The sequence below is a fragment of the Somniosus microcephalus genome, chromosome 5 (genome assembly GCF_052327205.1).
Source record: "Somniosus microcephalus isolate GS21.2 chromosome 5, FLI_Smic_1.0, whole genome shotgun sequence".
NCBI classification, from domain to species: Eukaryota; Metazoa; Chordata; class Chondrichthyes; order Squaliformes; family Somniosidae; genus Somniosus; species Somniosus microcephalus.
This window is the reverse complement of record NC_140991.1, coordinates 117,616,519-117,632,177: the sequence shown is the minus strand read 5'-3', so window position 1 is coordinate 117,632,177 and position 15,659 is coordinate 117,616,519. Positions and strand designations below refer to the sequence as shown.

The following is a 15,659-nucleotide window of genomic DNA, read 5'->3' as shown; positions in this document are numbered from 1 at the left end:
GTGCTCAGGATCACTTTCTCAGTCAATTATGTGGTGATTGGGAAAATGTCCTTTATGCTCAGGGTGGGTTGAATGTGAAAATCTCTGCCACAAACTATTGTTGAAACACAGTCCGTAAATTCTTTTGAAATTGAATTATATAGTTGCTTAAAAAAGGAATTTTTAAAGGGGAGTGAGCAGGAGAGTGGGAATAGACTATGTGATTTGTGCTGTGAAAAATAGGGCACCGACATGATGGGATGAATGGTATGTTTCTGTACTGTAATGTTCTTTGATTCAAAATGAAAGTTGCATTATTCTTTTGAAATTTAGTGAAATAGACGAGCAGCTGGAAAATATGATATGATTTTGGCCAGTTTACCACCTGCCTGCACTGAAAAACGGGATGATAGTAGGAGAATCAAATGTCTGCTCCTCTTGCCCATTTATCACTGATTTTGGTGCTGGTCTGATTTCCCAGTTGAGCAGCTTACCATAGTTTGCATGAAGAAGCAGCAAGTTAGGCCAAGAGGGAGAAGTAGTTGTGAAAGCAGTCACAGCTTTTGAGGGTCTGAGTGCAAGCAGAATGAAGGTGCAGTGAAGTCTTCCCTGCTGACTTATGGACAAGCATGGATAGGGCTGAGGTAAAGGTAGAGCCCTCCAAGACTGTGCAGAGAATATGAGAGATGTGAAAAGGAGCCTTACTCCTGGTGAGGTGATAAAAATAAATGTCTGCACTGCTGCCAGATCCTGGTGATAATGCTGAGTGCATTCACATGTTGTGCCACCTCTCACCATGCCTGTTTACCTACTGCCTTGGTACCCATCGACCATCTGAGGGAAAGAGCACCTCTTTTCTAATCTGAACTTGCTCCATCTGCACATTGGACAAAATAATCGGGTTCAGATTGATGTCCTCATCTCCCTCACACTGCCAGCTTGCTGAAACTCACTCTCTAAGTTCACATATGAAGAATGATAATCTGGATGAAGCATCAGAGGGTAACTGATGTTTGTGGAGCCTTATTCCAGTATCAGTTATTGCATTCAGGAAAAGAGGCAAGGAAAGAGGGGAACATTGGAAAAGTAGAGACAAAGTCAGATCAGATAAGTACGACTGAAATGATAAGTTAATTCAGCTTTACTATTTAGCTATAAATTAAGATTTAGCTGTGTTTAAACGTGTTGTGTTGACCTAATATTTTTAGTTTTTCTGCTACACCCACCCATTGATAACTAATATGCCTTTTTCCACAGGTATAAAATCACAGACATTAACATTTAAACCTTTTGGCCTGCAAAGTAAGAAGATTTACATGATAGAAGTTATTGTTGGTGAGTAAGACTATTGTAAGCATTTTGAACTTCACTTTGGCCTTATGCTCACAGAAGTTATGTGTTTGCTGAGTTTGTGATATTTTATGCTCTTGTCTCTGCACACCATCTACTTCTCTAATAGGAGGCCAGAGCCAAACAGGAAAAGCACAGCTTTTCCTCTTCACCAATGAGGCTCCTCAAGGATTGACATGTGAAGTGCGACCCAGCATAGGATCAGAGATTCAGACACATTATAGCATGTTCTGTACGTCGGGGAGGAAGGTGGGTTTGTAGTGTTAAAAAAAATCAACAAGTTGCCACTTCAGAAATCATTCCTTTGCTAAATGCACTATGCATATTAGAATATGCAATGTTGCTGCTCAAGCCTGGAACAAATGCACCATTTTAAAAAGTAAACAACAAAACCTGTTTACATATGTTAATTCAATTCCCTCACACTGTCAATTTAGTAACTCCTTTCAGATTAGTTCCTCTATTTTTATCAGTGCTCACATTAGTGGCATTTAACAATTGAAAATGAATCAATTTTTAAAAAGATACCCGTTGTCAGGATTCCAGTTATAAGGGATTATAAGATGTTTTCGTCATTTGTCTCCTACACCTGCCTTGGGCAGCCTCAGTTCTACATTCCTGTGATGAAAGTATCCCTGAAATAATTACAAAAGAACTAACCTACTAACAGAGATAATTCATTCCTCTCACTGCAATAGGATATATTAATTTCAAAATACAGATATTTCAACAATTACCTTTAGTGCTGTGGTTCTAAATGCCAGTCAACCAACAGTAGGAAGCTTGCGATGAGATATACATAATAGTAAATGATCCCATGTACATGAACATTGCATTTAACAACAACGATTGCCATTCAAAATGGTGTGGACCTGAAACACCATTGATTGGGGTGACCCAGACTTATTAATATTTGCTTCTGACAGTTAAAATCTTTCTATTCACTGCTCACCCAACCCCTTCTGCACTATTCTTCACAATTTCAGTTTAGGGCCTTAGAAATAGCAGGTTAACAATTAAGGTCCTATTTCCAATTATTACATTTAAAGCTCAGCAAACCCAGTCACAATACTGTCACTATTAATAACATTTGGTAAAGTAAACTGTTAATTTCTTGGCTTTGGTTTTTAAATCCTGCAGTATCGGGGGTCAGACTGGAGACTGTTATCTTCAATAGCTCTTGTTCCCAATTCATAAATCCTGTGACCGGCATTGTGCACTTCTCAGAAAGGGTTTGGAACAATCAGAGTTAAAGCAACAGTGATATTCATTTGGGATTTAGGATGCACTTGTAGTAGTTATCTTATAATCGCTAAGGAACTTATTGATATGAAACCAGTGTATTGTTCGACTGGAAATGTTCTTTTCTTATTGAAGGATCTGCATTATGAGTATAGCTACAGGATTGGCAATTCAACTGAAACTGTTCTGTATGATGGAAGGGATCATGAGTACTACTTTACTTTGCCTGCTGGAGAAGCAACTGATGGATATAAATGTAAGTCCTATCTAAAACAACAGCTATTGGACACTTAACATAGACAGTGTGCTAAGGTGCTTAACGAAAGAGACTGGTTACAAGGAACATTAGTGAAGGAGTTAGGGGAGGTGACTGAAGGCATGATTAAAGAGATAGATTTTGAGGAAGCTTTTGAAGATGGGTTCAGCGAGATGCTTCCAGAGAGTAGGGCCAAGAGGATGAAAGCTTTGCCATCAAAGGTGAAATAGAAGGAATGGGGTTTGCACAGGAAGCCAGAATTGGAAGATGGAGGATACACTCTGACACAAGGCTGACGGGGTTTGCAATACTATGGTGGGGCTTGCAGTTGAGAACAATGATTTTGAACTTAATGGCCCAGAAATTCGTGTCGGGGGCTTCCCGCGGGTGCAAGCCCCCGACCTACACTTACATTGCGCGCCGACAGTTGAGGCCTGGGCCTGCGTGGATTTCCTGTCTGTGGCCCGGTTCAGCTCCCGGCGCGCTGTGCTTGCGTGATCCAGCGGCGTACTTAGTGCGATGCGTCGGCTGGGATCACGTGAGCACTGGGCAACCAATCGGAGGAGGGAAAAGTCCATTCATGAATTTGACATAAGACCTGTCAAACTCATGAAAACTCCGGGCGCCCAAAACAGTACATAACCTTAAAATAATTTTTTTTAAAGCATCACACTATTTAAATCAACTATAAATAACATAGAAACATAGAAACATAGAAGATAGGAGCAGGAGTAGGCCATTCGGCCCTTCGAGCCTGCCCCGCCATTCAATGAGATCATGGCTGATCATCCAAATTCAGTACCCTGTCCCTGCTTTCTCCCTGAACATTAAATAACCATTTTAAACAGTAATTTAAATTTAAAAAAAAATAATTTTATAAAAAATCGGAGCTAAAAATACACTTACCTTACTGTAAAGTATTTAAAAATAATAAACCTGTGGAAAAAATGTTCTAATTTTAATTAATTGACCACTTACCTTTTAAAATGAAGTCCTTACGTCTGCTTTTTTAATGTGTAAAAAGTGGAGGCCTTCACGCACGGGCAAACCTGTCAAAAAAAAGGAAGTTCAACGCGCACGCGCTGCCTCATACGTCGCACGCGTTTCACCTCTTAACCCCTGCTTTCAGGGGACCGGAAGTGCCGTTTTCCCACGCATGCGCTGTGCATGCAAGAAACCGGCACTTCCATCGGGTCCACGCGTGAGTACCCCGTGCGTACTCACGCGTTGGGACCCGAATTACTGGGCCATTGTATTGAGGGACAGTGAGGCAGTGGCAATCAGAGAGGTTGTATTATCCAAGTGGTCTTTAGTGCAGGGTAGTGTGGTTTTGGGCAAGTTGTAGCTTATGTAGGGTGTAGCTCAGAAGGGCAGCAAGCAGACCACTGGAAAAATCCAGAGGTGATAAAGGCATGGATGAAAATTCAGCAGGGATGGCAGGCATGTTGCAAATGTTGAAATACACAGCTATAACAATGGACTGGATTATGGGGTTTGATATTCCATTTTGGGTAAAGTAGGATGCTAAGATTGCACATGATGTGAGTGAACAACTGGGGGAGGGATGGTGGTGGTTAAAGTACCAAATATAACCCTTCCAAAAGCGATTCATGGCATTGTCATCTTCTGAACTTTCCTTTTTGGGGATATTGGCACATCCAGTCAAATTGACAAAAGCCATAGTTATACATAATAGCATGTTTTTGGTCAGTCAAGGGATGGAAAAAAAATCTTTCATGCATTAAACTTTTGGCTCACAATCATTGAAGGAGAATTTGTTGCCTTTTGAATTGATAGTTGGTTCATCTGTAGTATTAAATGCTACATCAAAGCTATCAGCCACTGCTTTGTGGACTTGTGGACACTTTGGGCTGGATTTTAAGGAGGAAGGTGAGTTGGGGACCGGGGGGTGGGGGGGGCTCCAAGCTGGTCGGGAAACCTGGGAGGCCTCGGGCGGTTAGGCCTGCCAGAGGAGAGAGGGAGGGGTCGGGTGGGGCCGGTGCCAACCTCCGGAGGATGGGGAGGGTGTGGGGTGTCAATGAAAGATCGGGGACATCGTGGGACTGGCGGGGGTGGGGGGGGAGGAGTGGGGTGGGGGGGCGTTGATGGAAACCCAGGAGGGGGCCTTGTGAGGGGGTCTCCGATTGTACGAGGTGGGTTAGGCAGGGACCCTGGATCCAGGAGGTAGGTGTAAAGGCACTTACTTCCTGGCTGCAGCAGTCCCCACCTTGCTGTAACTGCTGTGGTTTACGAAGAGTGTAAAACCCGACCACATGCAGTTATAAACAAAATGGAGGTTATAAAAGAGGCTTGCAGCCTCATTATAATATTTAAACTGATGTACCGCTGCCTGGCAGTGGGTTGGCTGCCTACCCCCCGTTCCACCTCCGTTAAAACCGGAAGTTGGCAGGTTGGAGGCGGGTTCACGTCGGGAATTCCCATTTTTAACAATTTAACTACCCCCACGCTTCAAACCCACCATTTTTTAGGTTAAAATTCCCCCCTTTGTGTTCTATGTGGCTTAGTTAAGAATCTGAGACCTCAGCAACAGCCAGTTGCTTGTATTCCCACACTAGTTTCTAAGTGGCTTTCCACTATTTTATCCCACACTATTGGTGCCAGTGATCTTCTTCAGCCTGAATGTGGCAAATGGAGCAAAAGGCTCTAGAGCTCAAAAACTTGATGCTTTGATTTGTTGTCCCGTTTTCCTTCTTGTTTTCCACTTTACATTTCCCAACGATGGTACTCCCATGATTAAGAGCTTGATGTTTGAACAATCAAGGGTGCAATCTCTGCTGTTCAATAATATCATGCTTAATTGCTTCACTGTGTTGTGCTGCTGTATCACACTGCCCATGATTCTTTTGTTTAAAATCTCTTTGCTCATATTTCTTTACTTTCATAGTGACAATCAACACTGTGATCACCGATCTATTTGGATCTAAAACAAAGCCATGCTCAGTTACTCCAATTGTTTCACCAAGTACTAAAACAGATGAAGAACTGTGAGTAAATGAGTCGATTCTGAAGTATGAATCATGTTTCCAATTCCAGAGATGCTTTTCATTTGTCAACTGTGAAAACTTATAACAAATAAACTGATGCATCTTAGGAAAATCTCAAAGTGACAGAAATATCATTTTTTTTACCATTAGTACTTCTGCAAAAGGTTTTTATTCTAAAGCAGCGATCATCAATTTATATCTTTACTTTTACTAAACTATCAGTGTACTAATAAAATGCTTTCACTAATTTGTATGTTATATAATCCATTACAGAAATTAAATGAGGTTCATATGTCGCCATGAGAAATTCTCTAAGTAAAGGCAACCCTTCCCCCTCTCATTCAGGTATGCCCAGGGTCTTCAGAATCTTTCAACTCTCATTTTGTTGGGAAACCAAAAAGAAACCAAAAATTACATCCTACTGTTGGCCAGGGTGCTCCATCGTCTCCATGAAGAGGGGAGTAGCTCACGAGAATTACAGAAACAGACCAGAAATGCATTAATAAAGGCTCTTTGCTGCCTAACTATATCTAATCAGGTATGGTGTACCTTAACTTGTGTTTTCCAGGATGATACTAATTCTTCAGAGTACCACATGTTATTATGTCATCTCCTTGAAATATTTTTCATATTTTCTGGTAATTATGTCAAAATTGAGAACAGGCAGCACAGTAATGCAAGTAACATTCATGCCACACAAGTGCCAGGTAATGACTATCTCCAACAAGAGAGAATCTAACCACTGCCCCTTGACATTCAACAGCATTACCATCACCGAATCCCCACCATCAACATTCTGGGGTTGAATTCCAATGGTGAGGTGAGAGTGACTGCCTTGACATCAAGGCAGCATTTGACTGAGTGTGGCATCAAGGAGCCCTAGTAAAATTGAAGTCAATGGGAATCAGGGGGAAAACTCTCCACTGGCTGGAGTCATACCTAAGATGGTTGTGGTTGTTGGTGGTCAATCATCTCAGCCCTAGGACATCGCTGCAGCAGTTCCTCAGGGCAGTGTCCTAGACCCAACCATCTTCAGCTGCTTCATCAATGCACAGTGTTCAGTTCCATTCGCAACTCCCCAGATAATGAAGCCATCCATGCCCGCATGCAGCAAGACCTGGACAACATTCAGGCTTGGGCTGATAAGTGGCAAGTAACATTCGCACCACACAATGCCAGGCAATGACTATCTCCATCAAGAGAGAGTTTAACCACCGCCCCTTGACAGTCAACGGCATTACCATCGCTGAATCCCCCACCATCAACATCCTGGGGGTCACCATTGACTAGAAACTTAACTGGACCTGCCACATAAATACTGTGGCTACAAGAGCAGGTCAGAGGCAAGGTATTCTGCAGCTAGTGTCTCATCTCCTGACTCCCCAAAGCCTTTCCACCATCTACAAGGCACAATTCTGGAGTGTGATGAAATACTTTCCACTTGCTTGGATGAGTGCAGCTCCAACAACACTCAAGAAGCTCGACAGCATCCAAGACAAAGCAGCCCACTTGATTGGCACCCCATCAACCACATTCATTCCCTTCGCCACCGGAAAACAGTGGCTGCAGTGTGTACCATCTTCTTGGACAGCACCTCCCACACCGCGACCTCTACCACCTAGAAGGACAAGGGCAGCAGGCGCATGGGAACACCATCACCTCCAAGTTCCCCTCCAAGTCACACACCAACCTGACTTGGAAATATATCGCCGTTCCTTCAGCATCGCTGGGTCAGAATCCTGGAACTCCTTCTCTAACACACACGAAGTGCAGCGGTTCAAGAAGGCAGCTCACCACCACCTTCTCAAGGGCAATTAGGGATGGTCAATAAATGCTGGCCTTACCAGTGACACCCACATCCCAGGAATTAATTTTTTTTAAAGTCACTGGAATCACCCCACAGTCTGCAGTAATTTAGTTCCTATTTAATATTAAAATTTGTATTGCTTTAACCTGAATTACAAAATGTATGATGGAAACTGAATACATGTTGAGGAATTGTGCAATATGGCCCATGCCCCACTTCTAGAATGTGCATCATATTTCCAGCTTCTTGTCACCGACTTACTATTTGTCCACCATTATGCTATGTATTAAATAGTGTTTTTCATCCCCATTGTCAGTTTTAGTTTATTGCAATGGTTGTTGCTTTGGCAGAGTGCTAAAATGCCACTCTTAAAAATTCTATTTACCTGGGCAAAAGGATATATTGAATAAATATAAACTCCATTGAAGTATTGGTGTTAATAAGAGGGTCCCATCAACGTCCATATTACTGTGAGGATTATTTTCCAAGAATTGTCCTGCACTCAGTCACTGATTGCAGTTTATAAATTAAATCAGTCAATCTTTAGTCAATGTTTCCTATAATTTTTGATGGAGCCTAAAGGAAAAACAATTATTTGGATCCCAATCATAAGGGGAGCTCTTGTTTTCATCACTACACTACATGCACTGCAGCTGAATTCGATTAAATGACTGAAAATCAGGATCTCAAAGTTTACTGGAGGAACTAGAAATGAGAATATATCTTAAACAAATTGTTCCCCTTCCTGCCATTTCCCCCTCAAAAAACCCACAAATATTTGGAACATATTTTAGGATAGCTCTTTACTAATCAAATTACTTGTACAAGCTGGCACTATTTGTAGAAAAGGGACTTCTCCCAGTGTCCTGACCAACATTGTTTCTTCAAACAACAACACCAAAAACTGATTACAAGTCATTCATCTCATTGCTGTTTGTGCGACCATGTCACATTTGATTACATAACAGCAATTCTATTTCAAAGTAATTCATTGTTTGTGAAGTGCTTTGGGATTCTTATCTATCCAGTCATAGTCAGAGAATCACCTGCAATGGCTTCTCTTCCCGCTCCCGCACTGTTATCACTGGTGTCCCCAAGGGTCTATCATTGGCCCCATGCTAACATAAGAACATAAGAAATAGGAGCAGGAGTAGACCAATCGGCCCCTCGAGCCTGCTCCACCATTCAATAAGATCATGGCTGATCTGATCCTAACCTCAAATCTACTTTCACTCTCCATCCCACCCGAACCCATGTGATCTCCCGGGAGAGGCGAAAAAGCAGATAAAAACCCAATGGCCAATTTGGGAGAAAAAAAACTGGGAAATTCCTCTCCAACCCATCTAGGCGATCAAAACTCATCCAGGAGATCACTCTGTCCCTGTATTTCCTGCAGTACTTGCCTTCTGTAAGAGGTGATCTCCACCCCAGCCAGGAACAGGCCCAATTTACTCTTGAAGGACTCCTAGCTGGCAGCCTGTTCCTGAGGTCTCCACTAATCCCTGTGAATAGAACCATCTCCTGAAATCTAACACAGAATTAGAACACAAGAAGTAGGAGCAGGACCAGGCTACAGGCCCCTGGGCCTGCTCTGCCACCCACAGGGCCATGACCGATCCGAACCTAGCCTCATGTCCGATTTCCTACCCGCTCCCCGTAACCCCTAATTCCCCTTACTTCTAGGAAACTGTCTATTTCTGTTTTAAATTTATTTAATGATGTAGCTTCCACAGCAATCTGTGGCAGCAAATTCCACAGACCTACCACCCTCTGAGTGAAGAAGTTTCTCCTCATCTCAGTTTTGAAAGAGCAGCCCCTTATTCTAAGATTATGCCCCCTAGTTCTAGTTTCACCCATCATTGGGAACATCCTCACTATATCCCCCGATCAAGCCCCTTCACAATCTTGTATGTTTCAATAAGATCGCCTCTCATTCTTCTGAACTCCAATGAGTAGAGTCCCAATCTACTCAACCTCTCCTCATATGTCAACCCCCTCATCCCCGGGATTAACCGAGTGAACCTTCTTTGTACTGCCTCGAGAGCAAGTATGTCTTTTCTTAAATATGGACACCAAAACTGTATGCAGTATTCAAGGTGTGGTCTCACCAATGCCTTGTACAACTGCAGCAATACCTCCCTGTTTTTATATTCCATCCCCCTAGCAATAAAAGCCAACATTCCATTGGCCTTCTTGATCACCTGCTGCACCTGCATACTAACTTTTTGTGTTTCGTGCACCAGGACCCCCAGATCCCTTTGTACTGCAGTACTTTCCAGTTTCTTGCCATTAAGATAATAACTTGCTCTATGGTTTTTCCTGCCAAAGTGCATAACCTCACACTTTCCAGTATTATATTCCATCTGCCAAATCTCTGCCCACTTACTTAGCCTGTCTATGACCCTTTGCAGGTTTTTTATGTCCTCCTCACTCACTACTTTCCCTCCCATCTTTGTATCATCTGCAAACTTTGATATGTTACACTCGGTCCCTTCCTCCAAATCGTTGATATAGATTGTAAAGAGTTGGGGTCCCAGCACTGACCCCTGCGGAACACCACTAGTTACTGATTGCCAGTCTGAGAATGAACCATTTATCCCAACTCTCTGCTTTCTGTTAGATAGCCAATCCTCGACCCATGCCAGAATATTACCCCCAATCCCGTGATTTTTTATCTTAAGCAATAATTTTTTGTGTGGCACCTTGTCAAATGCCTTTTGGAAGTCTAAATACACTACGTCCACTGGTTCCCCTTTATCCACCCTGTATGTTACGTCCTCAAAGAACTCAAGCAAATTTGTCAAACATGACTTCCCCTTCATAAAACCATGCTGACTTTGTCCTATTAAATTATGTTTATCCAAATGTCCCGTTACTGTCTCCTTAATAATGGACTCTAAAATTTTACCAACCACAGATGTTAGGCTAACTGGTCTATAGTTTCCAGCCTTCTGTCTACTACCCTTTTTAAATAAGGGTGTTACATTAGCAGTTTTCCAATCTGCCGGGACTATTGCTGAGTCTAGGGAGTTTTGGAAAATTATTACCAATGCATCCACAATCCCTACCGCCACTTCCCTCAAGACCCTAGGATGTAAACCATCAGGTCCAGGGGATTTATCCACCTTAAGTCCCATTATTTTACCGAGTACCACTTCCTTAGTGATTTTAATCGTATTTAGCTCCTCCCCCCCCTAGAGCCCCATGTTTATCCAGTGTTGGGATATTCTTACTGTCCTCTACTGTAAAGACTGATACAAAATATTGTTCAGCGTTTTTGCCATCTCCATGTTTCCCACCATTAATTTCCCGGTCTCAGCCTCTAAGGGACCAACATTTACTTTAGCCACCCTTTTTCTTTTTATATAACTATAGAAACTCTTGCTATCTGTTTTTATATTTTTTGCTAATTTACTTTCATAATCTATCTTCCCTTTCTTAATCAATCTTTTAGTTATTTTTTGCTGTCTTTTAAAGTTTTCCCAATCCTCTATCCTCCCACTAGATCTGGCTACCTTATATGCCCTTGTTTTTAGTCGGATACTATCCTTTATTACTTTACTTAGCCACAGATGGCTGTCTTTTCTTTTACACCCTTTTTTCCTCAGTGGAATATATATTTTTTGAAAGTTGTAAAATAACTCCTTGAATGTACACCACTGATCATGTACCGTCTTACCATTTAATCTATTTTCCCAGTCCACTCTAATCAATTCCGCTCTCATACCTTCATAGTCTCCTTTATTCAAGCTCAGTACGTTTGTTTGAGATCCAACCTTCTCACCCTCTAATTGAATATGGAATTCAGCCATGTTATGGTCACTCATTCCAAGGGGATCCCTTACTGGGACATTTTTAATTAATCCTGTCTCATTACACAGGACCAAATCTAAGGTTGCTTGCCTCCTAGTCGGTTCAGTTACATACTGCTCAAGAAACCCATCCCTAATACACTAAATGAACTCTTCCTCAAGGCTGCCCTGCCCAATTTGATTTGTCCAGTTAATATGAAAGTTAAAATCCCCCATAATTATAGCTGTTCCCTTATTACAAGCCCCAGCTATTTCCTGATTGATACTCCATCCAACAGAGTTGCAACTGTTAGGAGGCCTATAGACTACGCCCACTAGTGTTTTTTTCCCCTTATTATTCCTTATCTCCACCCAAACTGCTATTTCTCATCTATATGCTACCCCTCGGTGACATCATCCAAAAACACAATGTCAGGTTCCACATGTATGCTGACGACACCCAGCTCTACCTCACCACCACCTCTCTCAAGCCCTCCACTGTCTCTAAATTATCAGACTGCTTGTCTGACATCCAGTACTGGATGAGCAGAAGTTTCCTCCAACTAAGTATTGGGAATACCGAACCATTGTCTTTGGTCCCTGCTACGAACTCAGTTCCCTAGCCTTCGACTCCATCCCTTTCCCTGGCAACTGAAGCTGAACCAGACAATTCACAATCTTGGTATTGTATTTGACCCCAAGTTGAGCTTCCGACCACATATCCGTGCTTTAAAAAAATTTTTTTTTATTCATTGATGGGGGATATGGGCGTCGCTGGCTAGGCCTGCATTTAGTGCCCATCCCTAATTGCCCTTGAGAAAATGGTGGTGAGCCACCTTCTTGAACTGCTGCAGTCCATATGGTGTAGGTACACCCACAATGCTGTTAGGAAGGGAGTTCCAGGATTTTGGCCCAGCGACAGTGAAGGAACGGCGATACAGGTCCAAGTCAGGATGGTGTGTGGCTTGGAGGGGAACTTGTAGGTGGTGATGTTCCCATGCGTCTGCTGCCCTTGTCCTTCTAAGTGGTAGAGGTCGCGGGTTTGGAAGGTGCTGTTGAAGGAGCTTTGGCGAGTTGCTGCAGTGCATCTTGTAGATGGTACACACTGCAGCCACAGTGTGCCGGTGGTGGAGGGAGTGAATGTTGAAGGTGATGGATGGAGTGCCAATCAAGCGGGCTGCTTTATCCTGAATGGTGTCGAGCTTCTTGAGTGTTGTTGGAGCTGCACTCATCCAGGCAAGTGGAGAGTATTCCATCACACTCCTTACTTGTGCCTTGTAGATGGTGGAAAGGCTTTGGGGAGTCAGGAGGTGAGACACTCGCCGCAGAATTCCCAGCCTCTGGCCTGCTCTTGTAGCCACAGTATTTATATGGCTGGTCCAGTTCAGTTTCTGATCAATGGTAACCCCCAGGATGTTGATAGTGGGGGATTCAGCGATGGTAATGCCATTGAATGTCAAGGGGAGATGGTTAGAGTCTCGCTTGTTGGAGATGGTTATTGCCTCGCACTTGTGTGGTGCGAATGTTACTTGCCACTTGTCAGCCCAAGTCTGAATGTTGTCCAGGTCTTGCTGCGTCAGTATCTGACGAGTCTCGAATGGTGCTGAACAGTGTGCAATCATCAGCGAACATCCCCACTTCTGACCTTATGATGGAGGGAAGGTCATTGATGAAACAGCTGATGATGGTTGGGCCTAGGACACAGCCCTGAGGAACTCCTGCAGTGATGTCATGTGATTGAGATGAATGACCTCCAACAACCACAACCATCTTCCTTTGTGCTAGGTATGATTCCAGCCAGTGGAGAGTTTTCCCCTTGATTCCCATTGACTTCAGTTTTGCTAAGGCTCCTTGATGCCACACTCGATCAAATGCTGCCTTGATGTCAAGGGAAGTCACTCTCACCTCACCTGACTAAGACCGCCTAGTTCCACCTCTGTAGCATCGCCCAACTCTGCCCCGCCTCAGCTCATCCACTGCTGAAATCCTCATCCATGCCTTTGTTACCTCTAGACTTGGATTATTCCAATGCACTCCTGGCTGGCCTCGCTTCTTCCACCCTCCATAAATGTAAGCTCATCCAAAACTCTGCTGCCCGTGTGCTAACTCGTACCAAGTCCTGTTCACCCATCACCCCTATTATGTCCGTGTGTAATTGAGACACGGACTGCAGGAGTTGGTTATAACAGGTCTTTACTGAGTGGAGACAAACTGGAACTACTATGCAAAAGTTACTACACAGGCTTATATACAGGGGTGGTCACTACTGGTACTGCAGTATACAGGGGCTGCAGAATATAGTTCCTTCTGCAAAGTACATACACTACAATTCCTCCCCTTTTAGCTAAACAGTACATAACATTTGATTAATAATTAAATAACATATTTACAATTACAGTTGCTAGATACATTAGCTGAAGTTAAGCAATTATAAGTTCAGTCTTTGAGGAGGCTTCCTGATTCTGTCTGGATAACGCCTCCTTAGGGTATCAGGTTCTTCTGGCAAAGTTGATTCGGGATCAACGTCGTTGTTTGGTTCGTCTGCTTCCAATATCACCGATTCTGAGGTAGATGCAATTGGTACTTCGGTTTCATCACCAGGAGTATCGGATCGTGGTGTGGAATTGACGTTTTCCAGTGACTCTAGAATCTGGTCAGCATGGCATCTTACAATGCTCTCTCCAACGTCCACGGTATACATTAGAGGTCCTTGCCGTGTACAGATCGTTCCTGGCTGCCATTTCTCTGTGCGGTAGTCCCGGGCCAAAACTGGTTGACCTATCTTAAAACTCCTGGTCGGCCTTTCATTCATATTCTGAAACTGCCTGTTCTCCACATCTCTTCTGATGTTTGGCTTAACCAAATCCAAGCGGCATCATAGTCTTCGATTGAAGAACATCATGGCTGGAGTTTGGTTGGTAACCGCATGTGTCGCATTCCGGTAGGCAAACAAGAAGTTATCCACCTTGTGTTGTAGGGGTATGTCTTCATTACACATTGCCTTGATAGCCTTCTTGAATGTTTGAACGAACCTCTCAGCCAATCCATTGGTGGCTGGATGATATGGGGCGGATGTGTACTGCTTAACACCATTGTTCATTAAGAACCTCCGGAACTCTTCAGACACAAATTGAGGTCCATTGTCGGAGCAAATCTGTTCAGGCAGCCCATTTCTGGCGAATATGGTTCGTAAGGCTGTGATAGTTTTTTCTGTGGTGGTTGAGGACATTTTTATTACCTCTGGCCACTTTGAATGTGCATCCACCGCAATTAAAAACATCGAGTCCATAAATGGACCAGCAAAATCAATGTGCACCCTTTGCCATGGAGATGAGGGCCACTCCCATGGATGTAGAGGGGCTTGTGGTGGGGCGTTTTGGACCTTCTGGCATCTTGTACAGCTCTTGGTCATCTCTTCGATTTCTCTATCGATTCCCGGCCACCACACAAACGCTCTGGCTAAGTTCTTCATTTTTACCCCTCCCAGATGACCCTCATGAAGCTCATGGAGCACTCTATCCTTCAATTTTGTCAGGGGACTTATGTAACCCCTCTTCATCAATCACATGGCCACAATACGATATCTGTTTTTTAAAAAACTCGCACTTGGGGCGATTGGCTCGTAGCCCATGTTATCTTAGCCTAGTGAGCACCTGCTGTAGGTTGGCAAGGTGTTCACTGTCATCTTCACCTGTCACTAGGATGTCGTCTAAGTAACACTGTGTCCCCGGAATCCCTTGCAGGACTTGTTCCATCGCTCTTTGCCATATCGCCGGAGCTGATGCTACTCCGAATACCAGTCAATTATACTGGTAAAGACCTTTGTGAGTGTTTATCGTGAGATACTTCCTAGAGGATTCTTCAACCTACATCTGCAAATATGCTTGTGCTAGGTCAATTTTTGTAAAACGCTTCCCTCCAGATAGTGAGGCGAAAATATCTTCTATCCTCGGGAGAGGATATTGTACTGTGTGAAGGACTGGGTTCACTGTCACCTTGAAGTCCCCACAGATGCGAACCTTCCTTGGCTCCTCAGACTTATTGTTTAACGTTTTCTTCATGACAGGAACGATGAGTGTTGCCCACTCGCTCCAGTCTACCTTAGATAACATGCCTGCATTCTCCAGATTCTCCAGCTCTGCCTCGACGGCTGGGCGAATTGCATATGGTACCGGTCTTGCTTTGAAAAACTTGGGAATTGCATTCTCTTCTATTTTTATCAAGGCGGT

The 15,659-nt window shown here is 43.4% G+C and overlaps 1 protein-coding gene across 1 annotated transcript in view; it reads left to right on the top strand.

Moving 5' to 3' along the window:
* Positions 1-15,659, top strand: part of pkd1l1 (polycystin 1 like 1, transient receptor potential channel interacting) — a 412,439-nt gene that overhangs the window by 217,944 nt on the left and 178,836 nt on the right. The window contains exons 28-32 of the mRNA XM_085989354.1: positions 1,237-1,314; positions 1,439-1,578; positions 2,707-2,827; positions 5,733-5,832; positions 6,178-6,370. Coding sequence (XP_085845480.1) covers positions 1,237-1,314; positions 1,439-1,578; positions 2,707-2,827; positions 5,733-5,832; positions 6,178-6,370 — 632 coding nt within the window. The remainder of the gene's footprint in view (positions 1-1,236; positions 1,315-1,438; positions 1,579-2,706; positions 2,828-5,732; positions 5,833-6,177; positions 6,371-15,659) is intronic.